Source organism: Saimiri boliviensis, chromosome 15 (assembly GCF_048565385.1).
Source record: "Saimiri boliviensis isolate mSaiBol1 chromosome 15, mSaiBol1.pri, whole genome shotgun sequence".
NCBI classification, from domain to species: domain Eukaryota; kingdom Metazoa; phylum Chordata; class Mammalia; order Primates; family Cebidae; genus Saimiri; species Saimiri boliviensis.
The window spans coordinates 92,071,287-92,088,846 of NC_133463.1; the positions used below are offsets into that span (position 1 = coordinate 92,071,287).

At 55.3% G+C, this 17,560-nt stretch overlaps 1 protein-coding gene across 3 annotated transcripts; it reads right to left on the minus strand.

Annotated features, from left to right (window-relative positions):
* Window positions 1–23: 23 nt before the first annotated feature.
* On the minus strand, window positions 24–3,372 carry FOXH1 (forkhead box H1). Of its 3 annotated transcripts, XM_074387301.1 has the most exons (5): window positions 2,730–3,372; window positions 2,095–2,148; window positions 1,433–1,640; window positions 994–1,098; window positions 24–906 (listed from the first exon to the last, which is right to left on the minus strand). In XM_074387301.1, exons 3-5 carry the CDS (start codon window positions 1,604–1,606, stop codon window positions 85–87), a joined length of 1,101 nt encoding a protein of 366 aa, XP_074243402.1. In that variant the 5' UTR covers window positions 1,607–1,640; window positions 2,095–2,148; window positions 2,730–3,372; the 3' UTR covers window positions 24–84. The 3 variants fall into 3 exon arrangements, with proteins under 3 accessions (XP_074243402.1, XP_074243403.1, XP_074243401.1); XM_074387302.1 differs by lacking the exon at window positions 2,095–2,148; XM_074387300.1 differs by lacking the exons at window positions 2,095–2,148; window positions 2,730–3,372 and having other exon boundaries at window positions 1,433–1,699.
* Window positions 3,373–17,560: the final 14,188 nt, after the last annotated feature.

Sequence of the window (17,560 nt, forward strand, 5' to 3'; positions counted from 1 at the left end):
CGCAGACACCCCACTGGCCTTGGCTCTCTGTCAACAAGCAGGGGCTGGGAGCAGGAAGGAGGAGCAGCGCCTGCCTTAGGAGCCTCACAGGCTGCACCAAGAGAGCAGCCACCCTGGGGCCGGGGCTGCCAGGTCCCGAGGATGGCTGATCCAAACGTCATAGATGCTTTTGTTGGGTGGCACCCCCTGGAAGAGGGTGTCTAGATCCCAGAGCAGCCCTGGGGGCCCTCGGGTTTCAGGGGCCACACCCCAGTAGGCAGGGCTGGTTGATGGTGGGCACTGGGGACAGGAGGTGGGCAGTGGTGCCAAGGGCATTACCACATTGGGAGTGTAGATAGGCAAATATGAGGTAGGCAGCTGCCCCCAGAGGGAGGCCCTGTGTCCCCCACTGGACAGCCCCCCAGGAACTGAGGTGCCTTGTAGTAAGTGGAGAGACCAGGCCCCAGGCTCTGGGGAGAGGGTGGAGGGCCCGGTGGCTCCCCCCTGGGAAGCCTCCCCCTCCACTCTCATGGGGGCCGGAAGGGGGCAGAGGGGCCACAGAGGTCTCTCAGAGGAGGGCAGGGGTGGGGTGGGCACAGCCTCTTCCCCACTGTTCTCCATGCCCGTAGGAACTGGGCTGCTGTGTGGAGCTAGCCCCGGCCAGGGTGCCCCCTCCTGGGAGCCCCCTAGCAGGGACTTGATGCTGAAGCCCTCGCTGGGTGGCGGCGGGGGGCTGGGAGGCCGGTAGGGCCGGCCGTGCAGCACGTAGGGGCCCAGATCCTTGGCGAAGGCTCCTCTTGCAGCCCCGCTCTGCCAGCGCCGGCACAGGGCCGTGTTCTGCAGCCGCAGTGCCTCGGCGGGGATCAGGCTCACGTCGACCGCCCAGAAGTTGCCCTTGGCCTGGGGCTTTGCAGGGTCCTTGGGCACCTGGGTGTGGGGGTCAGACATGGGTGGGGCTGCCCGACCCCAGATGGTCGGGACTTCCGCGTGCACCCCGCCCCCGCCCTGCCCCACCTTTCGGAAGCATCGGTTGGAGGAAAGGTTGTGGCGAATGGAGTCTTTCCAGCCTTCGTAGTCTTCTCTGAAGAAAGGGAACACCGCCTGGACCTGACGGATGATCTGAAACCAGCGGGTGGCCGGCCAGCACAGTGAGCCCGGACGCGCGGGGGGCGGCGCCCCGCCCCTCCCCCACCACCGGGCTCAGAGGTGCGCGGTGTTGGCCCCGTTCTCCCCAAAGAAGAACGTATTTGCACCAAAGGACAGCAGAGGCGACGGGGGCTCCTGGAGAAGGGTCGTGCCTCAAGGCCCTCAGTTCCCAGGACTGGTCCCAGTGGCTGGGTGGGCTAGGAAGCGGTGGGGGCCAGGGCTTGAGCCTGGAAGTAGGTGGGGAACGGGTCTGGGGAAAGGTCCAGCCACGGAGTGCAAGGGAGAGTAGGGGCCAGGGCCATCTCACCTGGGCCAGCTTCAGCCTGCGGGAGGGTGCGGCCTGAATCACCAAAGCAATCATGGCCAAGTAGGTGTAGGGGGGCTTGTCATGTCGAAGGTACCTCTTCTTCCTCCTCTTGGGGGGCTGGGAGGGCGACTCTTCTTCTGGGGGCCGCAGGCGGGAGCCGCTGCAGGGCCCCATGCAAGACCGGAGACAGCGTGGGCAGGGGCCTGGCCTGGTGGAGGGTGCAGGGCAGTGGGGCAGTGTGGGAGGCAGGGCCGGGGCCTGAGGCCGGGTGGGGGCTGGCTGGCTGGGCCCTTTATCATTCGGATGGAAAGGGGAGGGGAAGGAAGGGAGGAAGAGGCCATGGGGGAGGGGAGCCTGCCGAGGGCTGCCACAATTAGCAGGTTTTGGTTAATCTGGAAGGGAGGGGCAGAGAGGATTCTAGTGGGTGCTTCTCCTGAGGCCTTAGTCTCCACCCCTGAGCTGCCTTTGCGTGGCCAGGCTGCTCTTCGAAGGGTCTGCGATGACACAGGACTACTTTATCCCATCTTCCCTGGCCAGGTCACAGGACCCCACTTAACAGATGGGGGAGTAATTAGCCCATGCTAAGCTCCCAAGGAAGGGTGTCCCTGGAGTTCAAGACCTAGCAGCTAGTGGGCCTTGGGCTATGGGGGCTGGATACCTACCCGGGGCATGATCAGGTGGGGCTTTCGGGAGGAGAAGGCTACGAAGCCCCCACCCTAGGAACAAAAGGGAAACACAGGGACTCAAGTGATTTCCTGGGAGCTGCTTCGGGAGTCCAGGTGGACCCGCCACCTCCTCCATCCAAGCAAGGCCAGTGTGAGGTACTCTGCCCCAAAGCCCGGGTTCTCCTCCCTCACAAGGGGCAAGTTTGCCCGAGAGGATAGTAGCTCTGGGCACTAGCAGCAGTGGTTGGTGCTGGCACCAGAGCTAAAAGCCCCCAGACACACGGGGGCCCAGGGATAGGCTTTTGCTCTCTCCGAGAATTCAGCTTTTCTTGTGCAGCCCCCACCATGATCACCTCAAAAGGCTGAAAATCTGCAGCATATGGTGGAGCCCAGCCCATCCCAAGGTGTGGAGGGGAGGGACAGGCAGCGGGTGTCCTGAAGGAGGAGTCTGGGCTGGCCGGGGCCTTGTCTGTGGGGTGCCACCCTGCTACTGCAGCTACGCCAGCCGTTTTCCCTCTATCTCGGACACGCCCCTCAGACCTCACGTGGTTTCCCTCAGCACTCCGGTCACCACCTCGACGCTGAGGCCCTCTCTGGTGTGTTCCCTAGGCTAAGGCTGCAAAGTCCTGTACCTCAGGAGGCGAAATACTCGTGGCCTCTGACCCCATCCGGTCAGCAAGGCGTCGTGCTTTCCCACAGGTCTTTGTTGTTGTTTTGAGACAAGGTCTCTCTCTGTTGCCCAGGCTGGAGTATAGTAGTGTCATCTGGGCTCAGTGCAGCCTCCACCTCCTGGGCTCGATCGATCCTCCCGCCTAAGCCTCACAGGACTACAGGTGTGCGCCGTAGCGCCCGGCTAATTTCTCACTTTTTGGTAGGGACAAGGCCTCCCTATGTTGCCCAGGTTGCTCTCCTGGGCTCAAGCGACCCAGCAGCCTCAGCCTCCTCCCAAAGTGCTGGCATCACAGACGTGAGCCACCGCGCTGGGCCTTTCCCTTAAGTCTGAAGGCACCCCTCTCCGCTGGCGCCTCCTTGGTGGGACGCTGGAGGCTCCCCGAGTTCTGACCGCTCCTCTCGGACCGCAGTGTCCCGGGCCGAAACCACCCCCAAAGCTGCCACTCATTCCGCCGGCGTCCGTCCGGTTGCCCACGATGACTCGGTTTTTTCCACTACCGTCCCAGGAGGCTCTGAGCACTCGCCGTCTCACCCAAGGCACGAGGAGGTCGCGGCCGCAGAGGGATCGCCCGGTCGCCCGCAGCCGACCCCGGCAGCCCCAGGGCCGGCCCCGATGCCCCGCCCAGGCCCCGCCCAGGCCCCGCCCCCGATGCCCCGCCCCCGGCTCCCACGGGGCACTGCGGCTTCCGGCTGCAGGTATCGCGGGCCGGAAGTGTAGCGTTGCCATGGCGAGGGCCGGGCGCGGGGCCCGCCCCCGCAGCGCCTCTGGGAGCGCGGGGCCCACTGACCCGCGGAAGCCCGCGGACCCACTTGCGCGGCGGCCGGTGCGGGGCGCGAGGTGAGGCACGGAGTCCCGGGTCCTGTGGCGAGAGCGGAGCGAGGGAGAGGGTCCCCGGCCGGGCACCGCGGTGGCCGGCCGGGGAAGAATGGGCACTGGGTCGACATCGAGAGAGGAGGCCCGGCCGGGGAAGGACGAGGCTCAGGGGCGGGAGGGAGGAGGAAGCCCGGGGGAGGGAGGAGGCCGGGGAGGGGCCCTCGGGAGTCGCGGCTGCCGGCACGCGGGCGCCCAGGGCACAGGTCCCGCCCGGCCGCCGCGGGCGTGGCTGGCTGAGTCCCACGGCAGCAGGTGCCAAGGGGCAGGAAGGGCTGGGAGCCGGAGGCTGCCGGGGGGCGCTTCGCATTTTGTTCCAAGGTAAAGGTGTGTGGATTCCCCGCAGCCCGCCGGTCAGGTACACGACTCCGGAGTTACCTCCATTTTCGGATGAGGAAATCAAGGCCGCAGAGAAGGGACTTACCCGAGCTTTGTGGGGGCTTTGGAGCTAGGCTGAGGGGGAAAGTGGAGTCTCTCTGAAGGAAGTTCCTTCAGCTTTCCGGGATTCAAGTGACCTCACTTGTACTGCTGGGCGCCCGGAGCACCCCTCATGGCGATGGGATCAGGGCAAGAATTAACCAAGCAAGCACCCGCCTGGGAGGGAGTGTCCAGGACTGGTGTGGGCGCCTGTCTGTACCAGAGTGGAGGCCCCGGGCACGATGGGGTTAATTTCCATGGGTGCAGAGAAGGGTGTGTATAGAGTCATTCTAGGCTTAGGGGAGCCAGAGCAAAGCTGGGCCTCCCCAAAGCTCTGTGCCTTCCTTTTCATCCTGGATCCCTGCTTGGGAGTGGAAGTGGAGGCGGGGGTACCGCTGCCTGGAGTGCCGTGGCGCGATCTCGGCTCACCGCAACCTCCGCCTCCCGGGTTCAGGCAATTCTCCTGCCTCAGCCTCCTGAGTAGCTGGGATTACAGGCACGCGCCACCACACCCAGCTAATTTTTTGTGTGTTTTTAGTAGAGACGGGGTTTCACCATGTTGACCAGGATGGTCTCAATCTCTTGACCTTGTGATCCACCCGCCTCGGCCTCCCAAAGTGCTGGGATTACAGGCTTGAGCCACCGCGCCCGGCCGACCGCTGCCTTTTTCAAAGCGTGTCTAGCTCAGCAGTGAGCCCTCCTGGGCATCTTGGCGCCCCAGTTGCCTCCTGGTAATATTGGGCTTTCCCTGGGAAAAGGGGGTGTTGCCTGCAGTACCCTGGGCCTCCTGAAGAGACCTGTGGCTGCGCTACCTGGTTCACTTCAGGGACCCAGAGCCACGACTGCCCCAGAGGAGCGCTGGCGGCTGGGGGCTGCCTAGTGGACCTGCCCACCGGCTGACTCCATGCTTGTCCCTGTCCTGGACCTTTAGAGCTCTGCAGGGCCAGCTGCCTGCTCCTGCCCCAAGTCCCCCAGCTTTGGGTTGGGATGGGGGAGGCTTTAGGGGGTCCTTTCTCCTCCTGGTGTTTGAGCTGGATTTCCTCCGTATTGGTTGGGGCCATCCCTCCTGTCTCTTGATTGTCCTGGCCTGGCCTCATTCCTCACCTGCTTGGGATGTATCTGGATCCACTTTGCCCCGAGGGTTGCCTGGGTGAGCAGGTACCTAGCAAGGGGGCTCCTCCTGTATGTCTTCACTTTGGGGGTCTATGTCCTGGGAATTCTTGAACCTCTGGTCTGAATGAACAGCCAATTGATACAACTCTCCACTGCCTGCAGCTTAGGAACCTTAGTCTCAGCTGATCCCACAGACGACACCAGCCCCCCAGCTCCACCCTTGTTCTGCCCCCAGTGTGTCCTGCCCTAGCACTGTGCCACATCTATTCATTGGCCAGAATGAGAACTGGGTGGCAGTTCCAGGTTCTCCTGTCTCTCATGCCAAGGCTCTGCTGGCACTGGTGCACGCACACCTAAGTGAGGCCTTTTCATCAGACTTGCTCAGCCATGAGCTCAGAGCCTCCCATGTCACATCTGGTGCTGGGACCCCTGTTCCACAGGCCAGTAGCTGTTCACCTGTTCATCCCTTTGCAGTTAAGAGTGTGAGTGCTTCCTATGAGTCGGGCACTGGCCCAGTTCTGAGGATGCAGCAGGTAAACAAACAGTAAGTGACGTGTGATGTGTGAGTGTCAAGAATTAAAACAGGGCAATGAGATAAGAGAATAACAAGTTAACCACAGAAGAACTCTGAGGAGATCACACTTAAGATGTGGTCCAGGCCGGGCGTGGTGGCTCACGCCTATAATCCCAGCACTATGGGAGGCCCAGGCAGGTGGATCACGAGGTCAAGAGATTGAGACCATCCTGGTCAACATGGTGAAACCCTGTCTCTACTAAAAATACAAAAAATTAGCTGGCGCGTGCCTGTAATCTCAGCTACTCAGGAGGCTGAGGCAGGAGAATTGCCTGAACCCAGGAGGCGGAGGTTGCAGGGAGCCGAGATCGCGCCATTGCACTCTAGCCTGGGTAACAAGAGCGAAACTCCGTCTCAAAAAAAAAAAAAAAAAAAAAAAGATGTGGTCCAAGTCCCAAGAAGGAACATGCTATCCTAAGATCTGGTGGAATAACTTTCCAGACAGAAGGAGCAGCTGATGGAGGTGGGAGTGATAATGAAGCTGGTAGCACCAAATAAATGTGTTAGATCAGGGGTTGGCCAGCTTTTTCTGTGAAGGGCTAGGTAGTAAACATTTTAGGCTTTGCTAAACATTTAACCATGTGGTTTCCGGTTTTTTGTTTGTTTGAGATGAAGGCTCATTCTGTTGCCCAGACTGGAGTGTAGTGGGGCGATCTCTACTCCCTGTAACCTCTGTCTCCCGGGTTCAAATGATTCTCCTGCCTCAGCCTCCCCAGTAACTGGGATTATAGGTGCATGCCACCATGCCAGCTAATTTTTTTGTTTGTTTGTTTTTTTTGAGAGGGAGTTTTGCTCTTGTTACTGAGGCTGGAGTGCAATGGCGCGATCTCGGCTCACTGCAACCTCCGCCTCCTGGGTTCAAGCAATTCTCCTGTTTCAACCTCCTGAGTAGCTGGGATTACAGGCACGCGCCACCATGCCCAGCTAATTTTTGTATTTTTAGTAGATGTGGGGTTTCACTATGTTGACTAGGGTGGTCTCGATCTCTTGACCTCATGATCCACCCGCCTCAGCCTCCCAAAGTGCTGGGATTATAGGCGTGAGCCACCGCGCCCGGCCTGTTTTTTATGTTTTGAGACAGAGTCTCCCTCTGTCACCAGCCTGGAGTGCAGTGTCACAGTCAGCCCGTTTCAACCTCTGTCTCCCAGGTTCAAGCAGTTATGCTGCCTCAGCCTCCCTAGTAGCTGGGACTACAGGCGTGCATCATCATGCCCAGCTAATTTTTATACTTTTAGTAGAGATGGGGTTTCACCATGTTGGCCAGGATGATCTCGATTTCCTGACCTTGTGATCCACCCACCTTGGCCTCCCAAAGTGCTGGGATTACAGGCATGAGCCACCGCGCCCGGCCTCTTTTTTCTTTTTCTTTTTCTTTTTGAGATGGAGTCTCCCTCTGTCACCCAGGCTGGAGTGCAGTGGCACGATCTCTGCTCACTGCAACCTCCAGTTCCTGGGTTCAAGTGATTCTCCTACCTCAGCCTCCTGAGTAGCTGGGACTACAGGCACTGCCACACCTGGCTAATTTTTTTCTATTTTTAGTAGAGACAGGGTTTCTACATGTTGGTCAGCCTGGTCTCAAACTCCCGACCTCAGGTGATCTGCCCAACTCAGCCTCCCAAAGTGCTGGGATTACAGGCATGAGCCACACACCCAGTCTTTTTTTTTTTTGAGATGGAGTCTTCCTTTGTCTCCCAGGCTGGAGTCCAGTTGTGCGATCTTGGCTCACTGCAACCTCCAGCTCCCAGGTTGAAGCAATTTTTCTGCTTCAGCCTCTCAAGTAGCTGGGACTACAGGCACATGCCACCACGCCCAGCTGATTTTTATATTTTTAGTAGAGACAGGGTTTCGCCATATTGGCCAGGGTGGTCTTCAGCTGCTGGCCTTGTGATCCACCCTCCTCGGCCTCCCAAAGTGTTGGGATTACAGGCGTCAGCCACTATGCTTGGCGTTTTCGTTTCTTTGTTTTTTAAGACAGAGTCTCCCTTTTGCCCAAGGTGGAGTGCAGTAGTGGGATCTCAGCTCACTACAACCTCCACCTCGTGGGTTCAATCGATTCTTCTGCCTCAGCCTCCCGCGTAGCTCGGACTACAGGCACGTGCCACCACGCCTGGCTAATTTTTATATTTTTAGTAGAAAAAGGGTTTCACCATATTGGCCAGGCCAGTCTCGACCTCCTGGCCTTGTGATCTGCGCACCTCAGCCCCAAACTGCTGGGATTACAGGCGTGAGCCACTGCACTTGTCTTGACCCTGTGGTGTCCATCAAAACTCCACAAATCTGCCAGTTTGTAAAAAAGCAGCCACAGATAATATGTAGGTGAAAGAACCATGTTGCAACAAGACTTTCTTGATGAACACTAAATTTTTTTTTTTCTTTTGAGACAGAGTCTTGCTCTGTTGACCAGAAGATATCTGAGGATGTAAAGTGCAGTGGGACCCTTGGCTCACTGCAGCCTCCACCTCACATATCAGGTGATTCTCCAGCCTCAGCCTCCCGAGTAGCTGGGACTACAGGCACCTGCCACCATGCCAGGCTAACTTTGTATTTTTAGTAGAAACAGGGTTTTACCATGTTGGCCAGGCTGGTCTTGAACTCCTGACCTCAGGTGATCCACCAACCTCGGTCTCCCAAAGTGCTGGGATTATAGGCCTGAGCCACCACACCTGGCCTGACCATGTGGTTTCTTTCAAAACTCCTCAACTCTGCCATTATGTAAAACAGCCACAGATATCTGAGTAATAGCACCAAAAAAAAAAAAAAAAAAAAAAAACCAACCACAGAAAAAGTATAGGTGAAAGAGCTGTGTTGCAACAAAACTTTATAAACACTAAAATGTAATTTCATATCCTTTTCATGTGTCAGAAAGAATTCTTTTAGATTTTTCCCCGCTCATTTAAAAATGTAAAAGCCATTCTTCCCAGCACTTTAGGAGGTCAAGGCTGGAGACGGGGTGGATCATGAGGGCAGGAGTTGGAGACCAGCCTGACCAACATGATGAAACCCCATCTTTACTAAAAATACAAAAATTAGCCGGGCATGGTGGCACATGCCTGTAGTCCCAGCTACACGGGAGGCTGAGGCAGAAGAATCACTTTTACTCAGGCAGAGGTTGCAGTGAGCTGAGATTGTGCCACTACACTCCAGCCTGGACGACAGAGCAAGATTCTGTCTCAAAAAAAAAAAAAAAAAAAAGGGCTGGGCGCGGTGGCTCAAGCCTGTAATCCCAGCACTTTGAGAGGCTGAGGCAGGTGGATCACGAGGTCAAGAGATCGAGACCATCCTGGTCAACATGGTGAAACCCCGTCTCTACTAAAAATACAAAAAATTAGCTGGGCGTGGTGGCACGTGCCTGTAATCCCAGCTACTCGGGAGGCTGAGGCAGGAGAATTGCCTGAACCCAGGAGGCGGAGGTTGCGGTGAGCTGAGATCGTGCCATTGCACTCCAGCCTGGGTCACAAGAGCGACACTCCGTCTCAAAAAAAAAAAAAAAAAAGCCATTCTTAGCTCATAGGCCATATCAAAATATACTGCAGGGGCTGGGCACAGTGGCTCACGCCTGTAATCCTAGCACTTTGAGAGGCCGAGGTGGGAGGATCACATGAGATCAAGAGTTTGAGACCAATGTGGCCAACATGGTGAAACCCCATCTCTACTAAAAATACAATAATAAGCCCCATGCAGTGGTGCACACCTGTAATCCCAGCTATTTGGGAGGTTGAGGCAGGAGAATCACTGGAACGTCGGAGGCAGAGGCTGCAGTGAGCTGAGATCATGCCACTGCACTCCAGCCTGGGTGACAGAGTAAGACTGTCTCAAAAAAAAAAAAAAAAAAAAAATTACACTGCAGGCTATAGTTTGCCCACCTCCGGTGCTAGACATCAAAAATGCTATGCGTATTAACTAATTTAATCCTCCCAGGAATTTAGACCGGGCACAGTGACTCACACCTGTAATCCCAGCACTTTAGAAGGCCAAGGCCAGCGAATCACAAGGTCAGGAGTTCGAGATCAGCCTGGCCAACATGGTGAAACCCTGTCTCAACTAAACGTACTTAGCTGGGTGTGGCTACAGGTGTTTGTAATCCCAGCTACTCTGGAGGCTGGGACAGGAGAATCACTTGAACCCAGGAGGCGGAAGTTGCAGTGTGCTGAGATTGGGCCACTGCACTCCAGCCTGGGCGACAGAGCAAGACTCCGTCTCGGAAAAAAAAAAAAAAGTACAGTTTGATGGGTTTTGTAAACATAGTTATAATCCAAATATAGAGCATTTCCATTACCCCCAAAAGTTCTGTTATAAACGTTCCTCCATAGTCAGCCCTTTGCCACACCCAGCCCAGCAGCAGTGGCCTGCTTTCTATTACTATGGGTTTGCTGTCCGTTTTTTTTTTTTTTTTTTTTTTTTTTTTTGAGACGGAGTTTCGCTCTTGTTACCCAGGCTGGAGTGCAATGGCGCGATCTCGGCTCACCGCAACCTCCTCCTCCTGGGCTCAGGCAATTCTCCTGCCTCAGCCTCCCGAGTAGCTGGGATTACAGGCACGCGCCACCATGCCCAGCTAATTTTTTGTATTTTTAGTAGAGACGGGGTTTCACTATGTTGACCAGGATGGTCTCGATCTCTTGACCTCGTGATCCACCCGCCTCGGCCTCCCAAAGTGCTGGGATTACAGGCTTGAGCCACCGCGCCCGGCCTTGCTGTCCCTTTTTAATAATTTCACATGGCCAGGCGCGGTGGCTCACGCCTGTAATCCCAGTGCTTTGGGCGGCCAAGGCAGGTAGATCACGAGGTCAGGAGATTGAGACCATCCTGGCTAACACAGTGAAACCTCGTCTCTACTAAAAATACAGAAAATTAGCCGGGCGCAGTGGCTCACGCCTGTAATCCCAGCACTTTGGGAGGCTGAGGCGGGTGGATCACGAGGTCAAGAGATCAAGACCATCCTGGTCAACATGGAGAAGCCCCGTCTCTACTAAAAATACAAAAATTAGCTGGACATGGTGGCGCGTGCCTGTAATCCCAGCTACTCAGGAGGCTGAGGCAGGAGAATTGCCTGAACCCAGGAGGCGGAGGTTGTGGTGAGCCGAGATCGCGCCATTGCACTCCAGCCTGGGTAACAAGAGTGAAACTCTGTCTCAAAAAAATAAATAAATAAATAAATAAAAATAAAAATAAAACTCAAAAAAAAAATACAGAAAATTAGCCGGGTGTGGTGACACACGCGTGTAATCCCAGCTATGTGGGAGGCTGAAGCAGGAGAATGGCTTGAAACTAAGGCAGAGGTCGCAGTGACCTGAGATCGTGTCAGTGCATTCCAGCCTGGGCGATAGAGTGGGATTCTGTCTTAAAAAAAAAAAGTCGGCCGGGCGCGGTGGCTCACGCCTGTAATCCTAGCACTTTGGGAGGCCGAGACGGGTGGATCACGAGGTCAAGAGATCGAGACCATCCTGGTCAACATGGTGAAACCCCGTCTCTACTAAAAATACAAAAAATTAGCTGGGCATGGTGGCGCGTGCCTGTAATCCCAGCTACTCAGGAGGCTGAGGAAGGAGAATTGCCTGAACCCAGGAGGCGGAGGTTGCGGTGAGCCGAGATCGCGCCATTGTACTCCAGCCTGGGTAACGAGAGCGAAACTCCGCCTCAAAAAAAAAAAAAAAAAAAAAAGTCACATCAATGGAGTCACAAATGAATACTTTTGGGTCTGATTTCTTTCACCAGATGACAATGTTTTCAAGATTCAGGTGATTATGTGTAACCGTAGCTAGTCTCGAACTCCTGACCTCAAGTGATCTGCCTGCCTTGGCCTCCGAAAGTGTTGGGATTACAGGTGTGAGCCGCTGCGCCTGGCCAGTTTGTAGTTTTCTTTTCTTTTTTTTTAGACAGTGTCTTGCACGGTTGCCCAGGCTGGAGTGCAGGGGCGTCATCTCAGCTCACTGCAACCTCCGCCTCCCGGGTTCAGGCAATTCTCCTGCCTCAGCCTCCTGAGTAGCTGGGATTACAGGCATGCGCCACCATGCCCAGCTGATTTTTTGTATTTTTAGTAGAGACGGGGTTTCACCATGTTGACCAGGATGGTCTCGATCTCTTGACCTCGTGATCCACCCGTCTCGGCCTCCCAAAGTGTTGGGATTATAGGCCTGAGCCACTGCGCCCGGCCTTTTTTTTTTTTAAAGAGAGAGTCTTGCTCTGTTGCTTAGGCTGGAGTGCAGTAGTGTGACCAGAACTCACTGCAGCCTCAGACTCCTGAGTTCAAGCATTCCTCCTGCTTTGGCCTCCCAAATGTTGGGATACAGGTGTGAGCCACCACGCTCAGCCCTTCCCTGTTTTCTTTTTCTTTGGCCACCTTCCCCTGCTCATCTCTCTGCTCTGCCAGCTCCTACCATTCTTCCTTCCAACTCCCAGGAGTGTGCTAGCTGGCTGTGAGCTCTTTCTTGGGGATGCCCTCCTCTTGTCTTGGGTTTACAGGAGTCTCAGTGGCTTACCGTGGTACCTGCATGCCCTCAGTTGGTTGTCTAGACCCCACACTGCTCTTGTTCTAAGGGAACCTCGTGGTCCCCGTGGTGCCTCCTTCCATACTTCCAGGCCCTGTGCCACTGGCACACCCTATCCACAGGTCCCCTCCCCAGCACCCCACCCCCAGACCGAGGGTCCATGTCTCTGTCAGGGAGTAAATGCTGAGTCAGAGCAAACTCCAGGGTACAGTGCTGACCCCTCCAAAGCTCACTGTGTTATTTTGGTTTCCTCACCATTGTACTTGAGAGACCTTAGCTGCTGTATCTGCTTGGTGGGGGTTCTGGCCCATTACAGCTCCCTGCCCTCTCTTCCCTCTCTTTTGGTCTAGGGCTGGCTTTTATCTTAATTTCTCATTGAATCTCTTTTCAAATGCAGATGACTCAGGCTGCTGGCTTCTTTCATTTAGGCATCTGGGCCTTTGACACCTTGCGGTGAGGTGAGTTAGTTTATTAGATTCATTTTGGAGCCAGGTGGCTAGGGGAAAGGAATTGAAGAGGGAGGTGCAGTGCTTCCATTGATTTCTGGGGAAAGGCCTTCCCCGATTCTCTAGCCCCAGACAGACAGTGCGTGAGAGCTCACAGTTAGTGGGCCAGTCCCTGGTGGGTCCACAGGTATCTGCAGTCACGGGCTGGAAGCGTGATGTGTGTAAACATCCCAGTCACCGGGTCTGCCCTCCCTCACAGCACTTTAGCCAGGCATCTGTTACCGAGGTAAATAATGTTTCGTGTTTGTAGATCAAAAATAGTGGAATAGTTTCAATATCGTATGGTTCTGCTGCTAAGTTATGCAGGGCGAGTCTGAGGAGTGTTGAGATCACTGAGAAAGAGGCCGGGCGTGGTGGCACATGCCTGTCATCGCAGCCCTTTGGGAGGCTGAGGAGGGCCGATCACCTGAGGTCAGGAGTTCAAGACCAGCCTTGCCAACATGGTGAAACCCCTTCTGTACTAAAAATGCAAATATTAGCTGGGTGTTGTGGCACATACCTGTAATCCCAGCTACTCAGGAGGCTGAGGCAGGAGAATCACTTGAACCCAGGAGCCTTAGGCTGCAGTATTTCATGCCAATGCAGGTGCTTTGGGATGAATTTCCTAGGGTTGGGCTGGGAGAAGGTGAGTACACATTGTGCCCTAGAGGACACTCATATCCCCCCTGCCGGACCCCATCACCACTCACTCATCCAGCCACCAGTTCCCCTAAACTGCTGCTTTGAGACAGCCCATTCCCTGTGTACGGGAAACTTACTGCTGGGGCCTCCCTCCCACAGCTCCCCACGGTTTCAGAGGCCCCTCCAGAGCCTCTTCTTCTGCCCTAGGTGCTGCCCCCATGCCTTCCATGCTGTCCGCAGGTGCTGACGCGTACCGGCCGCTCGGCTCCAGTCCCCAGATGCAGGCTGCATAAGGGCAGGGTCTGCCTCCACTGCCCCTCCCCACGCACAGCCAGACAAACGCAAATAGAGCCTCCTCTCCAGCAGCCGCTAACCCGCTTTGTGGCTGGTGCTGCCCTTGTCACGTTTTGGGAGGTCTCTAGGCATTTGGCTTCTTTTCAGAATGGACCATGCGGGCCATAGGGAGCCTTGGGCCTGAGCTTGTCTACTCCTTGGCCACACTGAGCTGTGCCTGCCTGGCCAGCATCTGCCTGGCTCCCTCGGTCCTTCACAAAGACTCACGAAGGCCCCTCTTCCAGGTGCTGGCACACGGGCAAGAAGTCCTAGAAGAGAGGCCTGCAGATTCTGCTCTCAGCAAGCCTGTCGTCTAGTGGAAGAGACTGGCCAGGACACACACCCACGTGTGGATGCCGCTGTGGGTTGGCGGCAGGGCTCGAGAGTGTGTGCTGTCAGGCACATGAACGGTCGCGTCTTCAAAGGTGAGCTGCTGGGGCTGGGTGTGGTGGCTCACGCCTGTAACCCCAGCACTTTGGGAGGCAACGGCAGGCAGATCACCCGAGGTCAGAAGTTCCAGACCAGCCTGGCCAACATGGAGAAACCCCGTTATCTGCTAAAAATACAAAAATTAGCCAGTGTGGTGGCGCGTGCCTGTAATCCCAGCTACTTGGGAGGCTTAGGCAGGAGAATCGCTTGAACCTGGGAGGTGGAGGTTGCAGTGGGCCAAAAATCACACCACTGCACTCCAGCCTGGGTGACAGAGCAAGAGTCCATCTCAAAAAAAAAAAAAAAAAAAAAAAGATTAGCTGCTGTCTGCCTAGCCAGGGGTGGGGGAGAGACCAGCAATCTGGCTGTAGAAGCCTCTCATCTAGCCCTCCAGATGAACAGTGAACAGTCACTGTGGCAGGCCATCCAGCACTGGGGTGGGTTATAGCTGAGGTGAGGCATGTCTCCATAGCCCTGCCTGCACCCCCAGAAGGTCAGCAGTCCTGAGAGTCCAGCACTGCAGTCACTGACCCCCGGAAAGCCTCTCTGTCCATGCAACTAAGTCTGGCAGGGGTGGTGGTGCGTGCCTGGAATCGCGACAGCGGGTGGCTGAGGCAGGAGGATTGCTTCAGCCCGGGAGTTTGAGACCCATCTGGGCAACATAGGGAGACCCCAGCCCTACACACACATAAACGCACACAACAACAACAGATTAGCTGGGTGTGGTGGCATGGACCTGTAATCCAGCTACTGGGGAGGCTGAGGTGGGAAAGTGGCTGGAGCCCAGAAAGCTGAGGCTGCAGTGAGCTGTGATTGCATCATTGCACTCCAGCCTGGGACAGAGCAAGACCCTGCCTCAGAAACAAACACACAAAACAGGATCAGATAAATAAGTCTGTGTATGTAACACCTTTCACTGGGGTTCTGGCAGCCTCTGCACCACTGCCAACATGTCACAGCGCTTCTCCCACGGACATTGAGACCTACCTACTCTTGTTAGCAGATGTGTATGTATAGATGTTATTTATTTATTTATTTTTTTGAGACAGAGTTTTGCTCCTGTTGCCCAGGCTGGAGGGCAACGGGGTGATCTCAGCTCACCACAACCTCACCTACCGGGTTCAAGCAATTCTCCTGGCTCGGCTTCCCAAGTAGCTGGGATTACAGGCATGCACAACCATGCCCAGTTATTTTTGTATTTTTAGTAGAGACAGACGGCATTTCTCCATGTTGGTCAGGCTGGTCTTGATCTCAGGTGATCCATCCACCTCACCCTCTCAAAGAGCAGAGATCACAGGTGTGAGCTACCACTCCCAGCCATATAGACGTTATTTTACAGACTGGCTACATATTTATTTGTCCCAGAATGATGGGCATTTCGTTTCCCATTTTTTTGCCCTGTATCTCAGATATTGCTACAAATAAAATCAAATCTGGCTGGGTGTGGTGGCTCATACCTGTAATCCCAGCACTTTGTAAGGCGGAGGCAAAAGGATCACTTAAGACCAGGAGTTCCAGACCAGCCCAGGCAACACAGGGAAACACTGTCTCTACAGAACAGAAAAGTTAGCCAGGTGTGGGGGTACCCACCTGCGGTCCCAGCGTGGGAGGATAGCTTGACCTTGGGAGGTGAGATCGCCTTAACCATGATTGCACCACTACACTCCAGCTTGGGCAACAGAGCTACACCCTGTCTCTTGAAAAAATAGTAATAAAAGATAAACAACAATAAAACAACCAAGTCTTTTGGTTATAAGTTACAGGAACCGACTCCAGCAAGCCTAAGCATAACAGGGACGTAAAGCCCCTGGAACCAGCTGCAGGGCAGGCGGTGTGTGGGTGCTGGGCCAGCCGGCACTACTGGGGCTCCTGCGCCAGCTGCCCAGTTGCTGCCCACTGCACTGTGGCACTGGGGCTTTCGCCCTGTGATGTGCGGCCAGAAGGCAGGCAGGCTCCCTTCTCTTTGCCTCCGCAGTACCCTCAGTCCCTCTGGCTGACTAGCCCTGGGGGTTTTAGTAGGGTGGGGTCCTCGAAGTGTGGCTGTCAGAAGGTGCAGATTTTACTCACGTGCAATGTACCCATGTGCCTGTGAGTGTGGGAGCTGCCGCAGACCCCCGGCCCTCCGCTCTGCCTGCAGAAGCAAGCCTGTGGCTCCCCATTCTCTCTGCACCCTTCTGAGCGCTTCTCTGAGACTCTTCCTTCCCCTGCCCCTTTCTTCTCTTTTCTTTCTCTGAATGGCATACAGCCTCTACCTGTCCCTTGTCCCCATCTCTGGGTGAATTGAGTGACACCACCCCTCAGGCTCTGGGCTCTTGTCTTACCATGGACACTGGGAGGTGGGCACTGTGGTGAAGTAGCGACTGGACCAGCTCTGGATTTAGGCTTGGCCTCGGTCTCCCCATGTGTAAGATGGGGGTGATGGCAGGGGGTGAGGGCATTGAGGCTCTTGGGCCTGGAGCTGTCCTCATGGGGGCTGCTGGGAGGTTTGGCTGGGCCTCTGTGTAGGATCCAGCCCTACAGGGTTCTGAGTCCCTCCTGGCTGGTGCGGAGACAAGGAATTATGTAAATAAAAGGCACAAGACACAGAGATCGAGAAAAGAGAGTTTGGGCCCAGGGATCCACTGCTACCCAAATCACGGAGACCAGCAGTGGCCCCCAAATGCCAGGACGCTCTTACTTAATAATTGAGTTGCAAATCTGGGGGCAGGGAAGGTAGGGCGTAGGTAGGGCTTGGCCTTGGTGGCCTGTTAATAGAGCAGGGTAAAATAGGGCGTGACATACAGGTGGGGGCTCAGGAATTTTTGGCACCCGAAGTGAGGTAAGGAGCATAATACATCAGCACATTTTCCATACGTATCAAGAAAGAACAAAAACATTAGGATTTATATTACTATTACTGATTATCTTTTCTAAGAAAAAAGGAGCCAGGTGCAGAAGCAGAACATGAGAGTGGACCTGGAACATGACCGCTGAAGCCCAGCGTCACACAGAGACAGTTAAGCCCCAGAGGTTTGTGGGTTTGCTGACAGCCGTCAGGCCTACCACAAGAGCGTGGAGAAGCGGAGTTTTTTCCTAACTTCCCCAGGAAGGAGACGTCTCGGCCATCTTGGGCGTCTCCTCCCCTAGCTGGCTACACAGCGGGGCTTTCCCAGCGCTGGCGCTGCCGCACAGCCGAGGCGCCCTCCAGCAGCCCTTATGCGGGCGTGACAGGGGGCTTAGAGCAGTTTGCCTTAGGGTCATTCATTCACAATGTCACCCCAGGTTCACAGTTCCGACCTGAGAGGCATTAGAAAAGGAATTAAGATCACCTGTGAATAACTAACATCACATATTAATAATAACGACTACAATTATAAAAGTTACTTTCTTCATTATTGATACAGAAATAGTCTGAGTCTTTTTGCTCCTGCCTCAGTGCTTATGGGGTCGTTTCCCTACACCT